At 37.1% G+C, this 22,655-nt stretch overlaps 1 protein-coding gene and 1 long non-coding RNA gene across 6 annotated transcripts in view; both read left to right on the plus strand.

The window, feature by feature from the left end:
- The first annotated feature begins 482 nt into the window (after positions 1–482).
- On the plus strand, positions 483–12,250 carry LOC148906465 (transient receptor potential cation channel subfamily A member 1-like). Of its 2 annotated transcripts, XM_089037318.1 has the most exons (11): positions 483–630; positions 1,274–1,586; positions 3,138–3,478; positions 4,091–4,364; positions 4,829–5,156; positions 5,694–5,890; positions 6,180–6,515; positions 7,034–7,895; positions 8,475–8,684; positions 8,849–9,024; positions 11,071–12,250. In XM_089037318.1, the coding sequence occupies exons 1-11, from the start codon at positions 615–617 to the stop codon at positions 11,291–11,293; spliced, it is 3,276 nt and encodes a 1,091-aa protein (XP_088893444.1). In that variant the 5' UTR covers positions 483–614; the 3' UTR covers positions 11,294–12,250. The 2 variants fall into 2 exon arrangements, with proteins under 2 accessions (XP_088893444.1, XP_088893443.1); XM_089037317.1 differs by lacking the exon at positions 483–630 and having other exon boundaries at positions 1,116–1,586.
- The window catches only part of LOC116294310 (uncharacterized), a 49,390-nt gene continuing 36,362 nt past the window's right edge, over positions 9,628–22,655 (plus strand). For 3 of the 4 annotated variants that reach the window (XR_016121220.1, XR_004196910.2, XR_016121221.1), the window contains exons 1-2: positions 11,284–11,361; positions 17,517–17,540. This is a non-coding gene — a long non-coding RNA (uncharacterized LOC116294310). Of the gene's footprint in view, positions 9,902–11,283; positions 11,362–17,516; positions 17,541–22,655 lie in introns of those variants that run through there. The other variant, XR_016121219.1, reaches the window with a different exon arrangement.

Raw genomic sequence — 22,655 nt, forward strand, 5'->3', positions numbered from 1 at the left:
CAACCGTTTTTGAAAAAGCTGTATATTGCTTACTATCAATCACACGTGACGTTTTGGAGTTGACTGAGGGGCAACTAGTGGATGTTAAGTCAATACATGTCAAAATAAGTCCTCAAACTATTGTATTTGACTATTTCTACGACTTGAAACCAGAAAACAAGAGATCAAAACAACCTCCAAGATTCTACAAGCCATTAAAAACGCAGTTATTACCTGAAGTGAATACACACATACATACAGTATTACTTCATCAAATGATAAAAATTCCAATATGTTATAAAAGTTAAATATAAATACAAATATAAGTATAAATCTAAGATAAAGTATTAAACTATATATACAACTGCCTTCAAAAAGGCCCGTGACAAGAAACACACGTACATAAGTAAACTGACTATAGGTAAAAACAATAGCATCTGTGCTATATTCGCAATTAATGGTTGCCATGGTGAAGATATAAATAGTACATATATAATGCATACAATGGAATGACTTGATGGAAGAGCAATCAACTCCACGGCGCTAAACTGAAATTTGTAAGCAAACTAAATCAAGATAAGCTCCGAAAATACGTCAAATGTGAGAAGGTCTAAAGAGAAGCCGAAAAAAAAAAGATGAAAGAACGGAAAGGTATTAAATTAATCGCTTTTGCTTACATACGCTATCTAGGAATATTGTAATGTCGATTGAATCGAATTTTGGCCTCCATCTAAAATATAAATGATACTCGAGAGTAAAGGGAAGATTCATACTTCAGAGATTGTCTCTTTCTGATTGTTCATTTATATATTTCTCGTTGGTCAAGCGAGGTTTAAGTTAAGCTTCGCTTTCTTCTTATCGCCAAACGGGCAAACTACGTCCATCATTTCAATATTGTTAGAATAGACTGTATGATGGGAATCTAATTTTTAGCTAAGACCGATAAACACAAAGAAGGCAAAAAAAGTCTTTATATGATGTATCCCTCGGCTAGATCATATGTAAGTGTATTTTCTAGCATGGGTTTTTTCACAGCAAGAGGATTTTTGGTTTTTGGTAAATAACAAGATGAGAGTCACGTTGTGAAGCGTCATACTTTGCATAATGTTTTTGCGTCACGCAACGACCGGCTTATGTGAGGCGGTGGTTCAAAGCCTCGTCGATCTCTAGTTATAAAATAATTAGTGCGGGTTAAATCTTGTAAGGTATAGTTAAACGATCTAGGTAACTCGGGAAGTTAGGATTGTGGCTATGGAGGAAAATCTGAGTACTGAAAGTATTAGTCTTGTTGCAGTATCTCCATGCCAAGCCTACGAACTGAGGAACGTCGACCCCGGTATCCCGTCTCGACTCCAAAATGAAGAGAAAAAAGACAATACACCGAGATGTATTCTCATGGCAGCTTTACATCACCACAAAGATGAATTAAATCGTATTAGAAACTCTGAAGAAGGAGCCATTGATATGAAGGATGAGTGTGGATGTAGTGCTCTACATTATGCTGCTAGACACAACGATGCTCACGTTATTTCGACGTTGCTCGATGCAGGAGCCGATATTAATTTGAAAGGGCCAGCTGGACAAACTGCTTTACACATTTCAGCGAGGTAACGGCTACTTATATGATTACTTACACGATTAGATTATGCAGTTGAGGCGAATTAATAATACGATCAAAATGGTGGAATCGATCGCTGATATCACACACTCGTGTTTACATGATCGAACCGTTCTACCCATTTATTTGCAAAAATCACAGGGTTCGGTTTGGGGCTTATAGGAGGGCAAATATTTGCGGACTTTTAATACTCTTCAAGTACGATTGAGTAAATTAAACTAAATCATTAATAACGCAATGATCAATCAGTTATCGATTTGAATAAAGGATGAATTTGAATAATTAGGCATGGTTTGATAATTAATACAGTCGTTTGCAACTAAGCGTGAACACCAGACACTAAAACATGTTCTAACTGGCGGCCGAAACGTTGAAGTTAGTCAACCGGAACGTTTATGTTTTGAAATGATTCGTTGGACGGTTGGGCGCGCAAATTTCATCAGGTACTTCATTCTCGAAAGAATCAAAGTCGTTTTCCCTCCAGTACTTCATGCTTTTGTTTAAAGTAAAGCCTTTTTTTTTTAAATGTGAAGAATACTGAAGGGGATCAGGATCGATCTCTTCTAGAAACTCGCTTATGTCTACTCTTTCGAAAGAATCCATGACCAACACCAACAGATCAACGTGCACGCATATTTGAACAAACGTTGCCATCATCAGGCTTGGCTTTGGCGCCAAACCACAGGTAGCCCAGGCTTACCGTTAGTGTTGAATAACTGAATCGATCGAGAGACAGACAGACAGACAAAGATTATATGGGTATCATATGGGTATTAATTAAAATAAAATAAAATTCCCACTGTGTGTGGTTGATATATTGAACAGCCCCATGGCTTAATTACAGCTCATTTCGTTCGGGTTTAGATGACGCGTCTAACTTCAACATTCCGGCTGCCAGTTAGAACATGCTTTAGTGTCTGGTGTTCACGCTTAGTTGCAAACGACTGTAAAAGACAAAATAAATTAACTTATGAGTCCGTTCATCAAAGTTTATTCTAGTTTAAACGTATGATCTGTTTATTAAAGGTAGAACAAGGGAGCAAGGCAGAATCCATTTTGCGTGTCAGCCATTTTGAATCTCGTTTCTTTCATTTGGCCCCCCAGGACTGCAATTTCAGAGGCAAGTACTTTTTTCACGTGCCTGCCTCGTGGTGGTGTTTGGTCGCGCGTGATATTTTTACCCTTCATGCTACCCGCAGCACTTTACTTGAAATAATATGCAACAGCTAGTCTATTTTCTATTATCATTCGATACTCCACTGACAAATAGAAATGTGTGCGCTAACTTCCGAGCGAGTCCCGAAGGGACGAGAAGTGCACGAGTGCCGCTCGAAAGTTATAAGTGGCCGCATAATATCATATCTTGTCGGCGGAAAATCTAATTTAATAAGCGCTCGCGCCAGTTCAACGAAGTTCAAAATGGCTGACACGCGATAAGATAAAATACCAGCCGACCAAAACGGATTCTGCCGTGCTCCCTTGGGGAGAAAGTCTCTAACCTAATCTTACGACACTAACTTGTTACCTGTAAACTTTACAGATTCAACTGCGTCGAATCTACCAAAGTACTACTCGACAACAACGCAGATACTACAATTCCATGTGATATCAACTCAGTCCCCCTCCACGCCGCCTCACGGTATGGTTACCAGGAAATAGTCAAACTTCTTCTGCAGAGTGACCCGTCTGTTGTGAACTGCAAGAGTACGGGATGTGTGACACCTCTGCTACTCGCCAGTTTGAATCGAGAAAAAACAGTTTGTGAATTGCTGACTGAGCACAAGGCGGATATTACTGTCGTTAATGTGGAAAATAAGACACCGTTGCATGTTGCAGCGGCGCATGGCAACATCGAGGTTGTAAAGTTTCTAATCGATAAAGGTATGTAATGTTGGACCAAAGAAAGTTGTTGCTTAGAACATATCTGCAGGAAAAACTGCAGATATGCAGGCTTTAAATTGAGTTTGACATACTTGCTTGCTTGCTTGCTTGCTTGCTTGCTTGCTTGCTTACTTGCTTGCTTGCTTGCTTGTTTGCTTGCTTGCTTGCTTGTTTGCTTGCTTGCTTGCTTGCTTGCTTGCTTTCTTGCTTGCTTGTTTGCTTGCTTGCTTGCTTGCTTGCTTGCTTGCTTGCTTGTTGCTTGTTGCTTGCTTGCTTGTTGCTTGTTGCTTGCTTGCTTGCTTGCTTGCTTGCTTGCTTGCTTGCTTGCTTGCTTGCTTGCTTGCTTGCTTGCTTGCTTGCTTGCTTGCTTCAATCAATGAATCAATGAATCAATCAATCAATCATTCACACACACACACACTCACTCACTCAATCAATCAATCCACCCATCCATCATTCCTTCTCTTTCTTCCTATCTCTCTTTTTCTCTACCTTTCTTTCTCCCTTCATTCACTTTTTCTCTGGTGTTCTACTCTCCCAAACTGTTATATACCAAGTTTTCTTCACAAATGTTAAATAATTAATAAGTCCTATAAAAAAACTTACTTTCAGCTTCAAAACAAGTCCCTGACATCAAAGACTTCATCGACAAAACCGACTATGAAGGAAACACCGCTCTTATTTTAGCTTCCTATGGTGGCCACGACGAAGTAGTTAAAGAACTTCTCCAAAATGGCGCCGATCCCCTCATCCAGAAAACGAGTTCTAAAATCACGGCTCTTCACGTTGCAGCGATTGGTGGTAATACTGCTGTTATGGAGTACCTGTTGTCTTACGGTGCAAAGATTGAAGCGCTTGATAGTTCATACATGACTCCTTTGCATGGGTAAGCGTTTATGTCTGTAGCACTCTGTCTCTACTTTCTGGTTTTTGTGGCTTTAATTCCTCTATCAAATTTACAACTGTCAAGGAAGATTCAGGAAGTCTAGTTTTATGGTTGCCAGTACATACGAACTAAAAAACGTCTCTTAGGAAATATTGCTACTCTTGTCTGTCTGTTGGTAGTTTTGGGGATAAGTGCGAGTGACGGTGATGGTGATAGTCATGGTGTTGATCGTTGGTAATAATAATGGGGATTGTTCTTGGTGGCGAAAGTAATGACGATGGCGATGGTAGTCCTTGAAATGGGTATTGGTGATGATGATAGTGATGGTGTTGATCGATAATAATGATGATGCTTTAGGTGATTTTGACGTTGTTGTGGATTGTAATGATGGCGATGGCTATACTTTGTTAATATTGCTTATCATGCATATATTCTTCACCTGTTTGGCCATTTCTTTCTAACAGGGCAGCTGCAAGTAACCAGGCTTCTGCCCTCAAGTTCTTACTGGACAAAGGTGCCAAGGTCGATGCTTTGAATATTTCTGGTTTGACTGCCTTTTTATTTTCCGTTAAACAAGGCAACAAACAAGCCGCCGCTGCTCTTCTCGAAGGAGGAGCAAATATCAAAGCAACAGATATGCGGTTGAGAACATGTTTTCATTATGCTATCAAGTTCAATGCCTTGAATGTTCTTGAGATGTTGATTGAGAAAGATGATGGTACATTGCTCGAAATGAAGGACGGTGGCCTTCAAACACCACTTCATTATGCGGCCGCCTCCGGAAACATGAAGGTAAATGGACTTGTTTATGTACATTCTTTGCTGTTCTTACAAATCATTTGTAGGAGCAATGCACTCGCTACTCATCTCTGGGGTCTCAAGTTTGATTCGTGAACTTGGTATCAAATGTGGAAAAATCTTGTTAAGTCGGTCTAAAATGGGACTAGGTTGGGGAAGTCAGAACTGGTGCGGTGGTAAAACGTTCGTCCTCTCGCCTCTGCTGTACGGGGTTCCGATTTCCAGTCGCTCAAGTGTAAGGCCTAGCTAAGTTGTTTGGTTATCTATTTGTCTCGGGAAGGAGTTTTGTCCTGACCTCCAGCCCGCTTTTCCTGCTTCCTCTCAAACCAACCCTATAGCTATTACAAACTGTTAGAGCTGTTCTCCTGGGTCATTCATGGGCTGTATAGGTACCAGAGGCACCGTCACATTACTTTCACTTCAAAGCCGTTGAGCTGCGCCATGCTGTACTTGGGTGGTGATAAGCGATAAACCTAATTTCTTCCCAACAAGGAATATTTAATTATCGATGTGTTATTCATACTTCCACAGATAATAAGCTTGTTGCTTAGAAACGGTTCCTATTTACGAGCACGTGACGCCGATGAAGCAACGCCCCTTCACATCGCAGCTTCATTTGGCTGCGTAGAAGCTACGGATCTGTTGGCTCGCATGTCGCCTAAATCCATCAATGAAAGAGATATACGTGGAAGGACGCCGCTACATTGTGCTGTCCAAGGAGGCTTTAGGTATAGGATTATCGCCTTTATTTATAACTGGCATTACAGTCTGTATCAGAGGTCTTCAGTCATATCTTTTTCACTTTTTTTCGGGGGGGAGGGTATGTAGAGGGTAGAGATTTTAGGGTTGTTTTCTTTCTCCTCTGCCATCTTAGTCGTGTTCTGTTCCAACAAATCCGAGAAAATGAAAGATTTCAACGTAGATTCTTTGCTTCGGCTTTCAGCACTTTTCTCGTGTTTTAATTCTCTTACTATCCCAGAGATCTGAACAGGAAAACTAATTTATATTTCATAACAGGAAAACTTGTGCAGTTCTCCTAGACTTGTGCGCCATGCCAACTATACGAGATCTTAATAGACGTACCCCACTACATGTGGCCGCTGAATCACGAAAGTTAAACTGCGTCAAAGCTCTCTTGGCCAATCCAGACACTCGCATCTTAGAGTTGCTCGATATCGACGAGAATTCAGCACTTCATCTGGCTTGCAGGAAGGGTGCGGTTGATATTATGAAGGAGCTTCTTGATGCGAATGCTGATGTGACAGTTAGGAACAAAGAAGGCAAGACCTGCCTTGATGTGGCTGTTGATTGGGAGTTGGAGGATGTTGCAGCTGCCCTTGTTCAACATCCAAGGTAATATTTAATGCTTGGTCCTGTGCTAAATTTTCTGTTTGCCTGCTTGTTTGCTTGCTTACTTGTCAGTTTGCTTCCTTGCTTGCTTGTTTGCTCGTAAAGCTCGTTTGCTTGTTTGCTCTTAAAGCATGTTTGATTGTTTGCTCGTAAAGCATGTTTTCTTGTTTGCTCGTAAAGCTTGCTTGCTTGTTTTCTCGTAAAGCTTGTATGCTTGTTTGCTTATTTGCATGCTTCGGTTCTTTGTTAGCTCGTTAGTGCATTTGCTACTCATGCATTTCCCTATTCCATTCGCCTTCTTACTTCCGCCTTTCCTCTCTATCTCTCCCTCTCTCTCTCCCTCCCTCCCTTCCTTCCTCCCTCCCTCCTTTCCTCCCTTTCCTTCTTTCCCTCCTTTCTTCCTTTCCTCCTTCTTATTTCAAGTCCGATCCTTTTAAACATATTAGACAAAGTGCGCTCCATCAAAATGACACTGGTTAACTCTCTTTCATTTCATTCATTCTTGTTTAATATTTGTATAGATGGATGGAGATGCTAAGAATCCAAGGTCCTGACGGTCATCGACCAATGAAAAGACTAATCGAGTTCCTACCAAGTGTCGCTGAAATAGCCCTGAACCAGTGTTTAGAAGTGTCTGACTTCCCTTCCACTCACCCTCAACATTCCATCAAGTTCGACCTCGTTCTTCTTGATCCAGGCCCAGATGATGAGCTGAGTCTCCGCGGAGAGCCATTTGATGGCCCTGCGACTATGGTCAAATATAATCGCGAAGAACTACTTAACCACCCTGTTACCCAAGCTCTCCTCCGCTACAAATGGTTCGCCTTCGGGAAAGTCTTGTACTATTTGAACTTTGCGATTTACCTTCTCTTTACAATCCTGTTTTCGTATTTCATTATTGAAGAACGAGGAAGGTTGTCGTTGTTCTCTCCTTCGACCATCAACGCTTCTTCTGCAGAGAAAGACCATCTCGACGTTTATCCATCCAGCTCTACAATGTCACTTGCAATTGTAATAGCATTTTTTCTTTGCGTACAGCTTCTCAAAGAGTTTTACCAATTGGTTATGCTCAGATTGTCCTACCTTAGGGAATCCAGCAATCTCATCGAAGTGCTTCTCTACACTACGACGCTAATTTACATCGTACCATACTTGGCATCCAAACCTATGTACTACTCACCCGCGGTACAGTGGAACGCAGGAGTTGTAGCACTGTTCTTGTGTTACACGGATTTATTGCTGTATATTCGGCGTATTGGTAATTCAGGCATCTATATTTCTATGTACTTCGAGGTTTTGATCACTTTCTTGAACGTCTTGGTTGTGTTTATCGTGGTCATTTTTGGGTCTGCTGTCATATTCTATGTCCTGATGAAAGAGCAGGTTAGTAAGTGCTTCTCAGTCGTAAGTAACTAATATCCAGTTATAGGCAGTCAGTAATGCAGTCATGCAATCATCATGTGCAGTCATCATGCAGTCTTAGGGATTTCATTATAGTACAAACAATACGATAGGTAGACGCTTACTGATAACAGTGAGTGTGATGATAGTAGTGGATGATGATGATGAAGATGATGGTAGTGATGATGATAATGATGATGATGGTGATGATAATAGTGTTGATAATGATAATGGTAATAATAGTGATGATAAAGGGGATGATGAGGGTGATGATGTTGTTGATGATGATGTTGGTGTAATTGATGATGATAATGATGATGGTGATGGTGAGGATGATGTCGAAGATGATTATTTAGGTAATGATGCTGATGCTGATGATAATGATGGTATTAGTTGATGTTAACAATGATGATGATGTTGGTGATAGTAATAATGATGATGATGTTGGCGATAATGATGGATGACAATGATTATGAAGACATTGATGATTCTAATCATGGTCTCGTGATCGGTAGTAATGATGTTGATAAATCTTTTAAGTATTGTATTTTTCTTTCTCAGGATAATTTCAGTTCAGTGCCACTGTCATTCGTCAGGACAAGCGTGATGATGATAGGAGAGTTAGATTATACTGACATGTTGTCAGATAACGTGGTAAACAAGAGAACCAACCCCAATACTGGCGCACCCTACGTACCTCTGCCTGACATTACTTACACTCTTTTCTACTTGTTTATGTTGATCGTTCCCGTTCTCTTGATGAATTTATTGGTGAGATTCTTTCGATATTATTATTATTATATATATATTATTATTATCTCCCTCTTTCATTTTTCATTTATTATTTCTTACTTTCTTGCAATTTCACTTATTCTTTTAATCTATTTTTTCTTTAATGTCAAACCAAATCAAACTGTTCCTCTCTTTACTCTAAGGTCGGTCTTGCTGTGGGAGATATCGACGCAATTCAAAAGACTGCGTCATTTTCGCGCCTAAAAGATCAAGCAAAATTTGTAGAAGACACTCAAAAAAGATATCCTCGAAAACTCAGGAGAATGCTTTATAGAGACGAGCTGGTTATTTATCCAAATAGCAACAGATTCTTCAAGAGGTAAGGTTTTAGGGAACGGTCATTATATGCTGCATGGGCTGGGCTGATAAGTAGTAGGATTTAGGAAGGGGGGAGGGGGGATTAGAATAGAAGGGAGATCCTTGAATGGTGTGCGATGCAAATGCGTCACCTTTCCGGCTTTGCGATGTCGTCGCTGACGCAAAGCTTATGAGATTTGCCATCATATAAGGAGGGATTTTATATCAAGTTTAATCCTATCATTTATTTGAATTAAGATTGAATTTTAGTGAGAGACTGTCTCTGTGAGAATTATGGAGCAACCCTTTTAGGCTCCACACTCCAGTGTTCATATGTTTGAGTTGGCCTTGAGTTGCTTTCATAGAACAAGTAATTTCTGTTTGAGTTTTCTGTGGAAATTAATCATCTCTCTTAATACAGATAAAATCTATCAAGAATAATCGCAAGAGTAATTCAAAGAAAAAAACCTATCTTAATGCTAAAACTATGTATAAGAATAACGGGTTTTCGCCATAGAAATCATAAACATGCCAAAAAAAATAAATAAATGAAAAAAATAAATAAAAAGCTTTTTAAAATAATATTTAAAAAAACCGGAAAATTTCCAACCCCTTCGTCTAATAAGGTAAGATTGGGATTCCTGTGTGGGAACCTGTGTTTTGCCGGTCAGCGGCTCATTCGCACGTTGGTAACGTTGACAGAAACAAAGTTGTGCAGAAAGACTATATCTGTATTAGTTTTTTTTAACGAGAAAAAAGCTCAAAAATCACTCAATACAGCTTAGAATGGTTGATAGATACTCCCCCAAGGTAAAAGCAAGAAAAAGGAAGGAGAGAATGACTAAAATAAGGGGAAAATTTTTGAATTTTAGTCGAGCAAATGTTCCCAATATTTCAGGGTGAGTAAAAAGTTGTCTTTTTTTATATAAAATTATTTCTAAAAACTAAAGTTCTTATAACTTTTACAGTCTTTTACGGTTACATTTTGCAAACTTGTGCACTAGAAGTAAAGCTATCCGTTATAACAAACATATCTTGAGGCATACTATCATTTAGAGATGAGTAATTATTTATGACTACATTTTCAACATATTATTTACTATTTCGGCCCAATTTGAAATTATCAAGATATGCCCAACTTCATTCAATGAGTGTTGATTATTATACATTTTGCATTCTATCCCACCTATGATTGGTTGTAATACCATATTAGGCCAATGCTTGATAGAGTAAGAACTTAACATGATAAATATATAATCTGCATTTTTTTCTGCGGGTCATACATTTATCATCTCAGGGCTTTTGATATCATCTTTCTCTGTGCCTTATTGTTAGTGGAATTTCTTGTATGTGTTGGATTAAAGTATTTACAGCTGACAGCATTGCTTAAGTCTTATGCTGTACAGTAGCTTCTTGCATGTTACAAACAATGTTTTAAATTGTGGCTTTATTTTCCTAATTTTTCTAGTGCCATTTTTGGGTATTTACAAGCTTTTTTAAGGTTCATGGTAACAATTAAATAAGATTAAATGGAACTATTTAAGAAAACCCATAATATTATCTCAATATAAACATTAAGATTGACATTAACCATTAAGATCATCAAGTTCCTTTAAGTGCTACTTAGTTTGTCCACATTTAGGATTTTTTAAAAAATCAGTGATTTGGAGAAAAAACCATTATCACATGTAATAAAGACTCTCCACAATCTCTGTAACAAAATATGGCATAACAGAAAATAAATTGTTATAATGTTTAGTAAATTGTAATTTGAAATTAAACTGATTTAGGCAACTCTCAGATACTGAAGGCAACTTAAACGTATGAATTAAGCTTTCAATCGGCGTTGGCTTCGAAATAGGTTTGAACCTGAGCCTTTTATTGTGGATTTTGTTGAAATATTGTATCTCAATAATAACTCCACCTCAATTCAAGCTCGACTCAAATTCAACTCCACCTTCAACTTGGTCATCAGCTAATTTCCTTGCAATCCGATTCTCACAGAGACAGATTCTTCAAGAGCAGTCCTCGAACACTGTATATATACTTCAGTGATTTTGTCTTTCAGTATGCTTCTAGCGGGAACTAGTATCATTGATACTGAATATATTGAAAAGTTATGCAAACTGAAATCAACTGATGGCGGTGATGACGCTAAGGGAAACCAGGAGGCACTTCGATACGAAAGACAGAAAACAAAGCTGCGTGTACTAGAAGAAAAAGTAGACCAACAAAACAAACTGTTGATGGCAATAGGACAAAAATTAGGAATTAATGATATGGAATCATAGTTGTGACTGGGAACCCTGTGTTAAACACAGAAAGCCCAACACAAAATTAAGGAAAAGAATTTTTGATGGTAAGCTCAGCATTTAAATTTTAGCTGTGAATAGTAGCCCTTCTGTAAAACACAGAAAACCCAGTTTTGGAAAAAAAACAACTCATAGAATAGGAAATGTATAATGTCCAAACAAATTTTCATTGAATATTGCAACAGGATGCAAATTAAAAATTATCTTTGCAAGTTTCTAAATTCTAAATAGCTTTATTTTATTTTTGTACTTTTTGTAAAAAAATTTCACACACTGAAAACAAAGAGATCTGAAAATTCAAAAGAATGTTGGTGCACTTCTCACTTTTCTTTGAATTCGAAACTTAGAAATGAATGAATAAAAAAAAAATTCTATTTCATTGGGCTACCTGTGGATTGGGTGGGAAGTTTCGCGCCAAAACGCGTGTGCTCGTACCTCCAATTCAGGTAATCTCACTGTGACGTAATAGTAATACCAGTCTGTACCTGCTTGTAAAACATCACGCATCAATGTTCAAACCTCTTCAAACCTACAATGTTTGTTATTTGGCACATCCTTCAATCTATAAAAAGTATTCTTAAAACAAAAGTTTTCGGCTCCATCAAATGTTAAGGTTCATCTTTAAAAAAGTAACCCGGACGCCGGTATTTTTTAATACTTTTTAAACAAGGCGAAGCCTATAATGTGAGCTGAGTTTGTTCGATTTGTTGTTCTCTTCGATACTAGGAAGTTTTTTTTCGCCAGGCCCTTCAGAGCTAGAGAGCCGTATGTTATGTTATGTCAGATGACTCTTTGTGGTAAAAACGTAATAAATATCGGCTATTTATTTAGTCCTAATAATCTTAAAAGGCTATTTATTTCATTTAACATAGCAGGACAAAGATAAGAGACAACACCTGTGTTTGTCTTTACATACAGGTGTGGGACGGTCACGCAACTCGTCATGCGTCATACTGATTCAATAATCAAACAAACAGACAGCTAAAATCCTGACACGGCAAGGAAGGGCTTAGGGGAGTGGGGAGTGGTGCCGCAATAATCTATACCCTATTTTGTCCCTCTGATATCAATATACCTAGAATTTTAGGGACGATTGGGATCATAAAAACTCAAGAGAAGTTATTGCCATAATTGGATTTCTTTCCCCGATACCTTTAGTATGGAACGTTTTAGGTCGCTTAAAAAATCAACAAACAGAAGTTTCAAGTAAGGAATAGAACTTGATTGCGAGACTTTAGTCGTGTGGTACTTCATTGACGGTACAAACATGTGGATCACCAATATATTTATCGATATAGGAATAAAATGATATAAGACTTTTCTACCTTTCGGCAATTACTTACTAATGATATAATCGAATCTACAGCACTACATCTACTGATGCTTCTGAGGTTAATGAATCGTTAAGAGCTATTATAAAATATTAACAGATGTAGAACACAAACGGTCAGGTTCCCTTATAATATTACTTGACGATTTTGGATAAATTTTCCATGTTTAAGAAAAAAAAAAATGCTGGCTTGTGGTCTTAAAATGATTATTTAATATTTTTGAATCACTATTAAACAAAGATCGAAACATTTTGAGGGATCGAGAGAGAGAGAGAGAGAGAGAGAGAGAGTTGTTTTTTCACCCCGTCAAAATTACATAAACCTACTTATGAATCGAACATGTGCTGATATGTTATTTCAAGTTATTTTGCTAGAAAACGATGTATACACCAGAGTTTTACTAATGAAATAATTTTCATTTGGGAAATAATGACTGGTTGAAAATGACACATGCTAATTTCAAAAGCGTAAAAAGGCCTTACCGACTTTTTAAAAATAATTTATTTCGAGGTGAAATTCGCTTATTCTTACCTGTTATTGTAACTCTATCTTGGTATAGAGTCTGCCTTAAAAAGGTTGGAATATGATCACTCAGACTTGAAATTATAAAAGATGGAAGATCACTTTCATATAAAAAAATTGAAACAAAACGAAAAACGGGCCCTAATATATGGTTTATCGTAAATGTTTATCAAATTTGATCTCGATATTTCCCAATTTTAAGATTAAATAAAAAATGATGTCCAGTTTTTAAAGTCAAAACAAAGCTCAAAATGTTTTGGATTTTAGGGATTTTTTGTTTTTGCTTGTTTACACAAGGATGCGAAAAATAAAATTTCAAAGATTCGTTTCTTCTAATATTTTATGGTTGCTAATTTTTGTGTTCATTTTCTTTCTTTAAAGAGAGAAAGGAAAAACGACCTACATTTTTAGGCCCCGTCCACACGTATCCGGAAATTTTTGTATCCGCTTTTATTTTTTGCTGATAGGGGTTGCGTCCACACGTGTCCGCAAATTTTTGTGTCCGTATCCTCAAATTTTACGAAAACGGATACGTGTGGACGGTGAAAACGATTCGAATACGATGCATGTGGACGCAAACATTTTCGTATCCGCAAAAATAATTTGCGGATACAAAAATTTCCGGATACGTGTGGACGGGGACTTAATAACATAACGTAACAAAATGTGGTTGAATCGCGAGCATTGGCGAAAAACGTTCTTGTGCTCAGACCCTCAGACCGTTAGAAAGCTGAGAAGGCTTTAGGTACGAGAATAGGGCGAATATCTAATGAGACAAGCTGTAAAATTCCTAAGAAACTCTATATTTATTATTTTCTAAATCTGTAGCGATTCTAATTTGAAATTTGACATCATGTTTATTAATGACTTTAAACAAATAGAGACAGAGTGACTGTGCATGAGTGTTAGCAAAATCCGATAAGTGAAAAGTGGTTCAAAAATTATGACAAACCCTATTCACCATAAGCCACATGCCATTTCTTGTTTGTTTTGATAATTAATATTGTATTAATATTGGTAGAACTAGTATTTTGTTAATGGAACAAATGTTGTTAAATACCTGACAATGGCAGAATGAAAAATACTTTTTGCTGTTCTCATTTTTTATTATTTGTTTTCCGTCTTGAATCTTTGCTTCAGAAAATTAACTATTATTACTATTATTACTATCATTATTATTATTATTATTATTATTATTATTATTATCATTATTGTTTTAATTTTTTTTATTTTTTGAATTTTAAAATGCAATGCCATAGAAAGCTAGCCAGAAAGACTTTAGGGCATTTTTTAGTTGTCACCCCTTTCAAGCCTTTTCATTGCACGAATAAGTATAATAAGCTGCGTTCATATTGTATGGCAGAGGGGAGGGGAGGGGGGGGGGGCAGGTGAAAATTTGAAATTTCCAGAATAATTCTTAACAGCCCCCTTAAAGTCATGCAAAAAAATACGATCCCCCCAAAGCAAGGCTTGTAGCTTCTTCCAACAATTGTGCATACCCCCCATTTTTCTGATGAAAATTTGCCCTACCCCCTTTTTCCTACCAACATTTTCCCGATCCCCCCTTAATTTAACCTGCCCCCCCCCCCCCCCCCTCTGCTATACATTATGAACGCAGCCTTACTTTCCCCGATTGCACTTTGCGTTATTAGCTTGTTCATTCAACGAAGTGCAGGTGGTTCCATGGATTTATTGTCAAAGTACTCCATCGAAAACAATAAACACACCCTTGAATTCATTGACTGTACTCGACCATCAAGTTAGGAAAAGGCGGGAAAGAAAAGTCCTTACTTATCGTTGTCTTTATTGGTCTCAAGTCTCCCTCATAATGCGAACGTTTTAAGGTCATAATTAGATTATAAGTTAAGATGTTTTTTTACGAAACATAATTAAATACTTGCTCAACCTTAATCACTATAAGGGATCTGTCAATAGCTTATTTTCATTTATTTTTATGGACTCACTATATTGTTTTATTGTGGTATGCATTTAGGATTAGTATTGAGATGTACGAGGTACTACACATTTATTAATTTCATCGTGGTCTCCATGCTCGATAGTGTGTAAGAGTGACAGTCTTGTACGACTTCAAGGTTATGTGTGGGATACAGAATACTCTTGTACAGTCAGTGTAGGTTAAGTGTATTAGGTATTTTTTTGGGTGAAATCATGGAAAATCTTAACAAGCTAGGCTCCACAAATCGATCTGTGAGTTAGCCATGCCCTGACTTAGATTAGGCCAGAGGTTGTTTCAGGGTTCAATCTGTAAGTTAGCCGTGCCCTGACTTAGATCAGCCTAGAGGTTGTTTTAGGATTCTATTTGTGAGTTAGCCATTCCCTGACTTAGATCAGCCTAGAGGTTGTTTACAGAGCTCGATCTTTGAGTTAGGCGTGCCCTGACATAGATCAGCCCAGAGGTTGTTTCAGGATTTGAAATATTTTTTGAAAGTTTAGCATATCACTCTCAGTTCAAAAATAATCATCTAACCTTTGGAAAGCATTTATCATGACAAACCTTATTGCCAGATTGTCAAGAATGTTCATGATCAGAAACCTTTAAAATACAAAAGGTGTGACGATAGCTCGGCTAGATTTTCATCTGTCACAAACGTTTACTCGATCATTGCCGATTATTTATTTCGATGTTATAAATAGTAAACTGACCAAAGCAAAATTGTCTTAATTAAATTTCAGTGTCGAGTGTGGCTTTATCAATCTCGTGATATGGGTTGAGCAATAAGACATGGATGTTCATGTTCACTGTCCGGATTATAAAGCCCGGGCTAAGACGCAATACAATGCTATCTTACAAAAGATTATCAGACTATTAAAGAGGAGCATTTGTCATTTTGAATTCTTCGTTTGCAATAGACGTCATAGCCGCCATGTTGGAAGAATTTGACAAAAGATTTTTCAATGAATTCTTTTGTTATATCTTCCAACGTGGCGGACATCCCTTTTGTTATTGTGCTCTCTTGGGATTGATTCCAAACCAAGAATAGAGAAAATATTATTCCATAACTTAGACTGCCAGAAATTTAATGAATTTGGATCAGGTAACGGCATCTTCAAGCGGAATTATGAAGCATAGCAAAAATATTTTACTTCAGTCTCCCCCCAGAATTATAGTCGGTAGAGATAGAATATTGTTTTTGAATCTAAATTTCTTTACTGAAAATTGAAATGGCTCAACACAGTGCACAAAAGACCCACCAAATTAAACAGAAGGATGGACGTTAACTGGAATAAAATTCTTCTTTGTCCCTTTAAAAATAAATTTGTGGGGAGAAAAAAAAGCCTTCAATACTATTTTTCTTTACTGTGGCTTAGAATTGTTCAAATCTTTAATAAACGACTCACCAAATAGACACCATGTCGACGGATGGTTCTTACCACCTGTTACTATTGTTCTCATCGCTAAAGACCAATTAACTTAACGGGTACTTGATATTATAAGTGTTAAGTTACTTGAAGCAATTACACTCACTGAAAGCGTACACCTCAATGAAGACCGGCTCAACACGTTGTTCTTTTGTGCAGTAAATAAATATGGTCCCAGAGGTCAGACTAGGAATTATTCTAGAAAGAGGCGTGGAAGCAAGCATAGTAACGTATTTTGACAGAGTAGAGGCTAAATATTAATACTGTTTTTGACTTGCCGTCGGAATTAGAATCGAAGTTGGAAGCAGTTCATCCATGACAAGTGAAAACTGCTCGTCATAAAAGTCAAGAAAAGGAAACCTTCCGAATTTTCTAATCCCGACGCGCTTCCGACTCCGATTACGACTCCATCAGTTCTGATTTTCACTTCGTCATAAGCTGCTCCCGACTCCATCCAATTTCGATTCCGATTCTGTTGCTACAGATAACCGGCAACCTTTAGATAAGATGTTTTTAGGTTTTTGTTTATTGACACTTGAGGCTTAATGAGGCGTGTATGGAATTTTGTTACGCTACTTTGATTTGATAAAATTCTTATATTACCAGCGATAAACGATGTCTATATAGGCTTCTATCCCTGACCAGACTTAGCGGTCAAGCGACATTATCTTGTGTTAAAAGGGTTTTCTAATAGAATTTAAATGTTTATATTAAGCTTTTATTACTAGTTTCTCGCTTGATGAATTTAGTTGAGAAATGAAAAATAAGCATTATTACCGTGCATAAATTAAAGGGCTTGGGTAGAGTGCATTTCAAACCACAGGGAGCCGTTGCAGCGAACTTGGTCCGCCAGAAAGGCTTCCTGTGGTTTTCAGACCAACAGGGATTGGATCGGGCCTAGCTCTATCCTTCTATTAACCCTTCATCTTTAAACATGTCTAATCAATCATCCCAATTGTTTTCTTCAGAAACACCAGCCTCCAACAATCCAAGTAAGTGAATAGTTCTGTACGTTTATTTGATCACAGGCAGCCCAAACAAGGTTCCTGTGTATGGTTTATAAGGGAATGTATGGGAGTTATGATAAAGTTACGAAAATAAAATGTTTCACTCAACAATTTGCCTCAAAACTTGCTCCAGTTGTTGCTTTTACTTTGTTCAGTCTTCTGGCGAAGATTCAGTCCGATTTGAGAAGAGCGGATTTTGAAAAAACCCACTAAACGGCCTCAAATCGCGCTGAAACTTCGCCAGAAGACTGAACAAAGTAAAAGCAACAACTGGAGCAAGTTTTGAGGCAAATTGTTGAGTGAAACATTTTATTTTCGTAACTTTATCCTAACTCCCATACATTCCCTTATAAACTATACACAGGAACCTTATTTGGGCTGCCTGTGATTTGATGTTGGCAAACGTGCCTTTAAGGCGAAGCTTCCTGATGTTCTATTTAGTACTCTGGCTTGCATGCATGGTGGAGCCTTTGGAGCCAATCAGAGAGAACACGAAGTCACTAAAAAACGTTTTGGTTTATGAGTATTAATTTACAATAAATAAGAGTTATCACTGACTTAAAAATCTTTAAATACGGGCGTTTCGGCTGAAGCTTTCATCAACAAGATCGATATGCATCATAAGTATAATTAATTAATTATGACTATTTATGATATGAGTGTTAAAGTAATTGACCGTGACCTGAATAAAACGTATGCTGGCAACTGTCTTAGTAAATCGGTTGAGCGGTTGGGTAACCTGCGACTTAAATAACGAGAGAACCCAACTGAGGCAGATTTTTTAATCTGCTTATACACTCGATGTAGCATACATTTAACATATAGATCTTTACCGAGTGACAAAAACACATTTCATAAACCTAATAACTGTTTTAATCTGAACTGTTTTTTAAAGTAACTACATTGGCAAGGTGTTAAATGTGAAGGGGGGGGGGGGGGGGGGGGGGGGTCTAAAAGTATGATTGATATGTGCAAGACTGAAGGCAGTGGGTTCAGGGGTGGCTGACAGTGAAGATATTTTGGATCTTACCTTTTTTGGGTCTTACATTAACTCCTCTCCCTAAAATTTTTCCCGTTATCCCTATCTGTTCGTATGGTTAAGGCATAGATTACTTTAAACAAGTCTTTGTGAAAGAGGATAGAAAGGGAGAGAGCAAGAGAGAACGAGAGGACGAACGAAAGAAAAAAACGAAGACTTTGGATGAATGAATAATTAGAAAATCTTAGAAAAAATTCTCAGCTTAAATCAAAAATTTTTTTTCTTATTTAAATGAAATTGATATTCATATTTCGATCCCATTTAATTCCATTCAAATTCGTCTTTTGTTTCTATTCATTCGATTCCATGTAATGCCTGCATTTTTATTCTATTAATTTCAAGTACCTCTCCAAGGAGGTCGCTGCCTCAAAGAAAGAACCTAATGAAATTTGCCCCGAGCTACCACTTGTGAAAAGGAAACGCATTTTTACATTTGTCATAACTAAGATTTCAGTGAACTTTAGGCTGTGAGTAGCAGTACTAATCGAACTTTTCGATGAGTTGAACTACACTTTTACTGAGGGTTTAGTTAGATTAAATTAATTTTTTTTTTAAATATCCATTTTTTTATTTTATTTTCTACTTTTTTTTGTTGTTGTTGTTGTTGTTTAGGTTTTGATTTTTGCCTTTAGATTAAATATCCAATTGTGTTTATTCAGAGGTTTTTTTTTCAGTGACGTTTTAGTTTAGTTTAAATTTTTTCCTACTTCAACTATATAAGCTATTTCTATTTATTTTTCTTATTCAAAGCATAAGCTATTTATACGAGATTATTATCGAAGTCAAGGAGGCGTTTATATACTTACTTAGTATCTCGATTGCAAGCAGAAAGTGGCTTTTTTTTAAACTGTTATCCTTTTCGGCATGAGGCATTGCCGCACCCATTATCTGGGGTTCCGCTTACTGTAGTTAAGAAATACCCCTAAACCGCCGGCGAAACTCAAAAAGCGTCTATATATTTAGTATGGACTGCGTCGTTTTTCTCTTGACCCATTTTTTCTCTCAACTTCAGAATGGTTAATATAAAGTAGGAGGGAAAATATTCTTAATTTAACTCACTCAACCCAGGCTTTTATTTCGCCTCGGAATAGCTAATTGAAATGATTCGCATCGCAAATTGTTATTCCCACTTTTATATTGATTCATTTGACTATCAACATATTTGAGGAGAACTAGACAAGTGTTCTATAAGATGGCCAGTCTTCCGTAATTAGCTATGATAAAAAGATAAACCTAGATAACGTTTTAACAGTTCCATCGTTTGCCTCTTGAAACTCATTACAACAAGAATGGTGTTGCAACCGCGGATTAAAAAACCCATGAAACACAGGAGAGAACGGGTTTTCCTCCTTCTTTGAAAACCAACTTCGAAATTCCAATTTATTCACTTCAATAAGAGCCAGTACTAAATCTCATTTATTTTACATACTGAAAAATACTTATCAAAAAATGGTAATTTCTTATTATTCCAAGTAGGTTCTTTGTTCGGAACCTCTTTGGCTTAACTAGTGTTTCAGTTAAATTGAGTGAGTTTTTCCATGCACCACTTGAGGTGCGTTTTGACAGTTATAAATGCCTATTAAGTCCGACAAAGCAGAAAGGTACGCTGATGCCTCGAGCTACTCTGGCATATGTTTAAGATGTTTTCTGAAGAAATCATTGATTTTTTGGTAATACTGAGAACGACTGAATGGCACTCGAAGGGCTTTTCATGGCATGACGAGAAAAATATTTCGAACCGTACGTTTTTAGATTTTGGGTATATGCCTCGAGCTAATATGGCGCATGTTTAAAAATGTTTTTTTTAAATAAATCATTGATTTTTTTGGTAATACTGAGAACGAATGAATGGCACTCGAAGGGCTTTTCAGGGCATGACGAGAAAAAATATTTTAAACCATATGTTTTTAGATTTTTTGGCCGCAACGATGTGTACAAAAGAGTTGGTTAACTAACTCAAACAAAAACTGTAGCAATGATTGAAAATTCAAGTCATAAAAGATTTATCAGGTAGAAAAATAAAACAATGTATGTTTCTTTTGATTATAATTAACGTAGCGGCTTCATTCATCTTGGATATATTAGAGCGAGTAAAACAAAAGCAAACCAAGTTGTGAAATTTTATTTGAAAATTTTCTTTTGAAGCGTTTTCTAGTCATATGAGAAAAAATAATATTTCAGAATGCTTCATGGGGATCCTATAACAATATGTGGCGGCTCGGTAGGTGGGAGAGGTGATTCTACATATAACTTAAACACTATTCATACTGCTATACTATATACTATAATATACTAATTCCTTGAAATGAAATCTCAGAAAACAGCGAAAATACTTTACCACACTATACTGAAACAGAAACATCCCATAACTTTAAAGGAAGATCCGTTAAGTTTTCACAGTTCAAATACTAGTATATATTTGAATGCTTAAAAAAAATTATTATTAGCTTAAAGTTAAAGTCATTAGTTGTGATGAAATTTTACTGTTGAAAAAAAAAAAAAAAAGGAATCGAGGGTTGTATAGCCTTGTTAGCGACTAGCCTCTCAGATTCAACATCACATATGAAGTAGGATTAGGTCTCTCCCTTGATTCGAGGGTTTTTCCCCGGGTTTCTCCGGTTTGCGTCCCTTCGCATCACCTATCTGAATCTAAATTCCAATCAGTCGATCTGTGAGTTAGCCGATCTTATTGAGAAAAATCTGAAAAAATGAAGGATGTTAGTCTAAAGGCTTTTTGTCTTGCTTTGTTTATCAGTTTAGCCGTCTGGTCTGAGGTGGAAGTTCCACGTGAGTCCAAATAGTAGCTAGTAACAAGCACCTGTCATTGATACCTTCTTCTCACTAGTTATCTCTAGTAAACACAGGTTGACATATGTCTGTTTACACTTACAAACGTGACAAACGCAACCCCCGTAGAGGGTACAAGGTAGATACGATTAAATAAATTGGTCAAATTTTTTTTTAGAAGTAAGAAATATCAGTAGAAATGAATTACGCAGTCGTTACTCTACTCTGGTAAGAACAGATGTTTTTTTTTTGTATGAGCGGTGTCATTTACAGTCTTGAATTGTTTGTCTGCGACGCGCCACACCGGGGAAGCTAGTCAGGACGTCATAATTTTTAATATACCAAGAAAAGTTATCACAGAAACTTTAGATTTAATACAAATATAAAATTATGAGGCGCCATATCTTTAGCTTGTAAAAATAGACAAATTTAACTGACTTTTTCAGGAAAGTTGAATCAATTAGTATTCCTTGCACTCTACCAAAACAAAACGAATCTTTCAAATATTTTGCAAAAATTATTTTCTTTAATTAAACTTGGAAATTCACCGAGGTAAATCACTTGGACGTGATGAATGAATACTTAGAAATTCATGACTTTTATTGTGTTCGAGAAAATAGTACTGTTTTCGAAATTGGGATTCGGTTTCTTGTTTCAGAAGACATCGCGGTCCCCCGGTGCGCTGCCTTTTCTGTCGTAGAGACACCGAGTCGTTTCGAGACTAGTACTAATCAAAAATAACAAAAGTCTTCCTAATTTGAACCCTCGAGTGTGTTTCAACTCTAGGCCAAGTTTCAGGCCTTGTTTTCTGCCAAAATTGTCCAATGTCCTTTCACTGGGGCCGAAATCTCATTTATGACAGACCAAAATCTGCCTTAAATGGGCCGGGAGACTAAAATGTCATTCATTGTCAGTTGGCCAGGTTGTTTACTATCGATTGGTTTTATCACCCACCACGTTTAACGCCGCCCTCATTTACATACGTAAGGTATCTATTACTAAATGCACTTACTAAACCCATTTATAAGAAAAAATGGCCGATTCTGACATCGAGGAACATAAGAATATTCTGTATGTCATTGCTCGAAAAAAATCCATAAAAATGCTGTGCATAACAGTGACTACCGTCCATTTTATATTAGTGCCTCGTTGCGCTTGAGTATTGACAATGTCTGAATTTTGAATTGAAAATGACTAGTAATTTTTATACCAGTAAAATTGAGCTCATATTTGTGAATATGACTGTTATTAATTATGGTGAAGAAAATATTCAG

The sequence above is a fragment of the Actinia tenebrosa genome, unplaced genomic scaffold (assembly GCF_029948245.1).
Source record: "Actinia tenebrosa isolate PJP-AT-01 unplaced genomic scaffold, QUT_ActTen_1.0 PGA_scaffold5__44_contigs__length_20552954, whole genome shotgun sequence".
Lineage (NCBI taxonomy): Eukaryota > Metazoa > Cnidaria > Anthozoa > Actiniaria > Actiniidae > Actinia > Actinia tenebrosa.

Coding starts and splice junctions, on each gene's coding strand:
- LOC148906465 (XM_089037317.1), top strand. CDS start 1,231: ATGGAGGAAAATCTGAGTACTGAAAGTATTAGTCTTGTTGCAGTATCT. Junction 1,587..3,137: donor GCTTTACACATTTCAGCGAG/GTAACGGCTACT, acceptor TAAACTTTACAG/ATTCAACTGCGTCGAATCTA. Junction 6,516..7,033: donor GCCCTTGTTCAACATCCAAG/GTAATATTTAAT, acceptor ATATTTGTATAG/ATGGATGGAGATGCTAAGAA.